Source organism: Charadrius vociferus, unplaced genomic scaffold (assembly GCF_000708025.1).
Source record: "Charadrius vociferus isolate BGI_N301 unplaced genomic scaffold, ASM70802v2 scaffold2020, whole genome shotgun sequence".
NCBI classification, from domain to species: Eukaryota; Metazoa; Chordata; class Aves; order Charadriiformes; family Charadriidae; genus Charadrius; species Charadrius vociferus.
In genome coordinates, this window is record NW_009646376.1 from 22,659 (window position 1) to 26,546 (window position 3,888).

Below are 3,888 nucleotides of genomic sequence, written 5' to 3' on the forward strand. Positions count from 1 at the left end.
CTTTGCTCTGGCCGGAGGGATGTTTCTGCACATTGCCCTGGCTGACATGGTAAGTGCTGACCCCGGGGGAGGCTGCCGGGCACGTGGTCGGGACCTTGCCAGGGTTTTTTTGCCTGGCTAGAGGAAGAGCCTGGAGGCAAGGCAGGCGTGGAGAGCACAGGGGAGTGTTTGCTCTGTCCCTCTGGCCAACGCAGATGCTGTCTGTAGTGGCTGGCGTTCGTCTGCTTTGCTTTGCCTGGGCTGGTGGCACGGTGACCCGGCTGAAAGCCCTGGGATGGGTGGCGAATATTGGCTGGGATGGTGGCACAGGGTGGGAAGCGGCACGCAGGGCCGGGAAGGACTGAGCTGGCGCTGAGCCCTGCCATTGCTCTCTTCCCCCACAGTTCCCCGAAATGAATGAGGTCAGCCGGGAGGACGAGCAGAACGGCAGCGCACTGATCACCTTCGCCATCCAGAACGCGGGGCTGCTGACGGGGTTCACCATCATGGTGCTGCTCACCATGTACTCTGGCCAGATCCAGATAGGGTAGGACCAGCCCGACTCGCAGCCCTGTTCCAGTTTTTCCATTTTTTGGGGGGGAGGGAGGGGGGAAGGGGTATTTCTTTTTTTTTTTTCTTTCCTTTTCCTGCTTCAAGCATACGACGGTACCTGTGCGGGCACTGACATCTCACTACAGAAGAAGAGGCATTGCTTTTAAAGCTGTTCCACAGACTTCCTTTTATTTTGGTTTAAGGCTAAGGGGAACTTCATCCCCTTTGCTGTAGGACCGAACTGACCGGAGGATCTCTTTCCAGTGTCATATCCCTTCTCTCCTCATGTCTCCTGGGAAGGATGGAGTTAGGAGACAGGAGCTCCTCTAGCCGTTTTGCTCCCCTCCTTGTGCTCGGAGCGGTGCGATGGGACGTGACCCCTTTGTGGGGGGTGCGTGATGGGGACAGACTGGGACAGACTCTTGTCGGAGCATTACCTACCAGCCAGTCCTCAGAGCTGTGCTCTCCAAGCACAGAGGGCTGCCGAGGAAGAGGAGGCTCGAGGAGCGTGGCTCGTGATTTGAGCATCATCCTTGCTGTCTTCAGAAGCGTGTCTCTGGAGCCGCATCTGGTTTTGCTCCCTTTCTGCCTTGGCAGCCCAGACGATGCCCTGGGAAGAGCAGGGTGAAGAGGGTTGTTGATTTTTTTTTTTTTTTAATTTTTTTTTTTTTTTTTTAAAAGCACATTCTGGTCATCAGCGCTCGGAGCAGAGGACACCAAACCGCACCTCATACAGTTCGGACTGACACGTGGGCTGCGTTAGGGATGAAGGATGCCCTTAACCTCCCCTAGGTCCCTGCTGCTGTATGTGGAGGGGGGAAAAAAAACCCTTCTCCTTCCATGAGGGCTGCCGTAGGGTGATGCTGGTGAGAAGGGCATGAGAGCAGTGCGGGACAAGGGCAGAGCCGGGACAGCGAGCCCCTGCCCGGCCACAGGCTCCCCAACCAGGGCATCGGTCTTTACACTGTGACCAAACTCACGCCGACACCTGGGAACGGACACCGGTTTTTTAAACACTGATGCTGCTGAGCTGCAGAGGTTCCAGGTGGGGTGGGGGGGGGGGGGGGTTTTGTTTGGTTTTTTTTTTTTTTTTTAAAAAAAAAAAGAAAAAAGAAAATAGACTGTGAACCTCTTTAGGTTGTGTGTTCCCAGCCTTAGGGATTAGCCAGAGAAAGGGTGTTACAGGCACTTCACAGCTCTGCTTCTGGGCTGGCTTTCCCCAGATTCACTAGGTGAATTGTCTTATTATCATATTGATAATGTTGCCCACCCCACCCGTGTTGCTTGAGGTTTCCTTGCGCCCCCTTCTCCCCCCACAAACCTTATCCCGCACCCGGTAGTGGTGAGTTTGTGGCCACGCCGAGAAGCGGAGCTGATTTAGGCGGCTTACCCTCGTGGGTATGGCGCTGGATGGGGATGAAGGAGCGGTGCGGAGAGCTTGGAGAAGTGCTTTGGTGTACGTGCCGGGGATGGATGGCGTGTCACCAAGTGTCTTCCTTCACTCCCTGTGGGTGCAGGTGGCCATGGGTGCGTGTGGCGGGGTGACGGCCATCCTGCCACCTCGGCTCGCTGCTGCTCAGCACCAGGGGCTGGAGCCAAGGCTTCCCACACCTTCCCTTCCAACCCGTTGGAAAGCAAAGCGGAAGGCGTGCTGGTTATTTTTCCTGCCCATTGCAAGACAGACAAGGGACCTCAGCCCTTGGCGAAGCCTGGGGTAGGCTCAGCCCCATCCAGTGGTGTCATATCGTGGTCTGATCGCTGGCTGCCAGTACCTCACTAGTTCCTCATTTGCCTTAGGTACCAGCTGGATGATGTTCCTCTTAGGCTCCTGACAGTTGTCCCTGAGTCCGTAGGTCTCTGCCTGTTGAGATGTGGCACTGCCTGTATCCTTGCGGATCGGCACTCTGCTCTCGGTGGCTTTGGCTAAGCCAGGCATTGACTTTGTCCCCTTGGCACCCGGGCGGCTGTTGGCTTTGTCCCAGAGCCAACCCAGAAAGTTAAATATCATCATGTAGAGAAGCAGGGAGCCTTCTTGGGAGCACCCTTAAACCCAGAGGTACCACACGGTCCTCGGGCCGCTTTCTGCCGTTGGTGATACCCTCAAGGAGAGAAGGGCTCTGCTTTATCCCGTGCAGTGTCTCTAGTTCGTGTGGACGGTCATCATAAGTCACTCTTCCCTCTGCAGCTGGTCTGTGGGACAGAGCTGCCTCGAAGCAGGGTGGTCTGTCCTGGCTCGGGCACCCAGCCACCTCTGCAGCACCTCGTGGTCGTTACACACGCTTTGGGTTGCTGTTTTTTTTCAGTAGGGGGGACGAAAGAGGTATTGGAAACTCCCTTTCCCTGCTCGAGAGCGCTTGCGGCCCCATCTGACTGACTTGATGTGGAAAAACTGAGTCCTTTGAATGGCATATGTGCCCTCTCTTCTCTCTCAAGGAAGTATTTGGAAAACACCGTATCGCTGGCGGCTTTCCACGGGGCAGAGGGCAGCCATAGCACTGCCAGGGCTCAGTCGTCGGTGGGCGGAGCGGGTAAAAAATGCGCACAGATGGAAAAGCCTCTGCGTTGGAGGCGAAGGGGGGGAAATCTCGTTGTCTGTCCCCTGGGGACCACGAGGCGCTTGCAGACTGTGCCCGGGAGGTCCTCTGCGTCCCCGAGAGCTGGAAAGGTGGCAAGGACTGACGCTTGGCTTCCTCGGAGCCGGTACGGGCCCCTGGGCATGCGGCGAGGTCCATCGTCTTCTCATTTCAAATTTAACTCTTGCTTCTTGAGTCAACTCTTGAGAAATCTGCGAATCAGAGATTTGGGGTATAGGGGTTTAAACCCCTCGGAGAAACAACCCCTCCTCTGCCAAAGGAGCGGTGGGAGAGAGCTCCCGTCCCTGGCTCGGGCTGGTACCCACCGTCGGGGAAGGGATGGGGCAGGGTGGGAGGACGAGGAGGGAAAGTGCCCCAAATCGAGCTTGTTATGGATTCTTCATCCATGTTTCCCTTCCCGTGTCCGGTTCGACGCTCAAGTTCCATCTCAGTATTTCAATAACTCAGGTGTTGTAAGAGATGCGCGTTGAAACAAAGAACATAACTTATGTCACGTGAATTGTAAAGTTATTTGTAAAATTCCATAAATAAAATATATTCTGTAATGACGGAAGGTTGCAAGCGTACTCTAGTGGCAGAAACCTCCCCCTGGCCAGAGCTGGTTGGGGTGTGAAGGGGTGGGAACTCTGCTGGTTCAGGATTTTTCCAAGGGGAAGGCTTTGAGCCAGGCTGGAAGGGCTGGGTGATGCAATCCCGCTTTTCCAGCCCCAATTTCCAGGGCTGTGCAGTGCAGCGCGGCTGACGGAAGATGGCACTGACATTC

At 55.6% G+C, this 3,888-nt stretch overlaps 1 protein-coding gene across 1 annotated transcript in view; it reads left to right on the top strand.

Moving 5' to 3' along the window:
- The window catches only part of SLC39A14 (solute carrier family 39 (zinc transporter), member 14), a 5,633-nt gene extending 5,103 nt beyond the window's left edge, over positions 1-530 (top strand). Inside the window, 2 exon segments of the mRNA XM_009894366.1 lie at positions 6-49; positions 384-530. Coding sequence (XP_009892668.1) covers positions 6-49; positions 384-530 — 191 coding nt within the window.
- Positions 531-3,888: the final 3,358 nt, after the last annotated feature.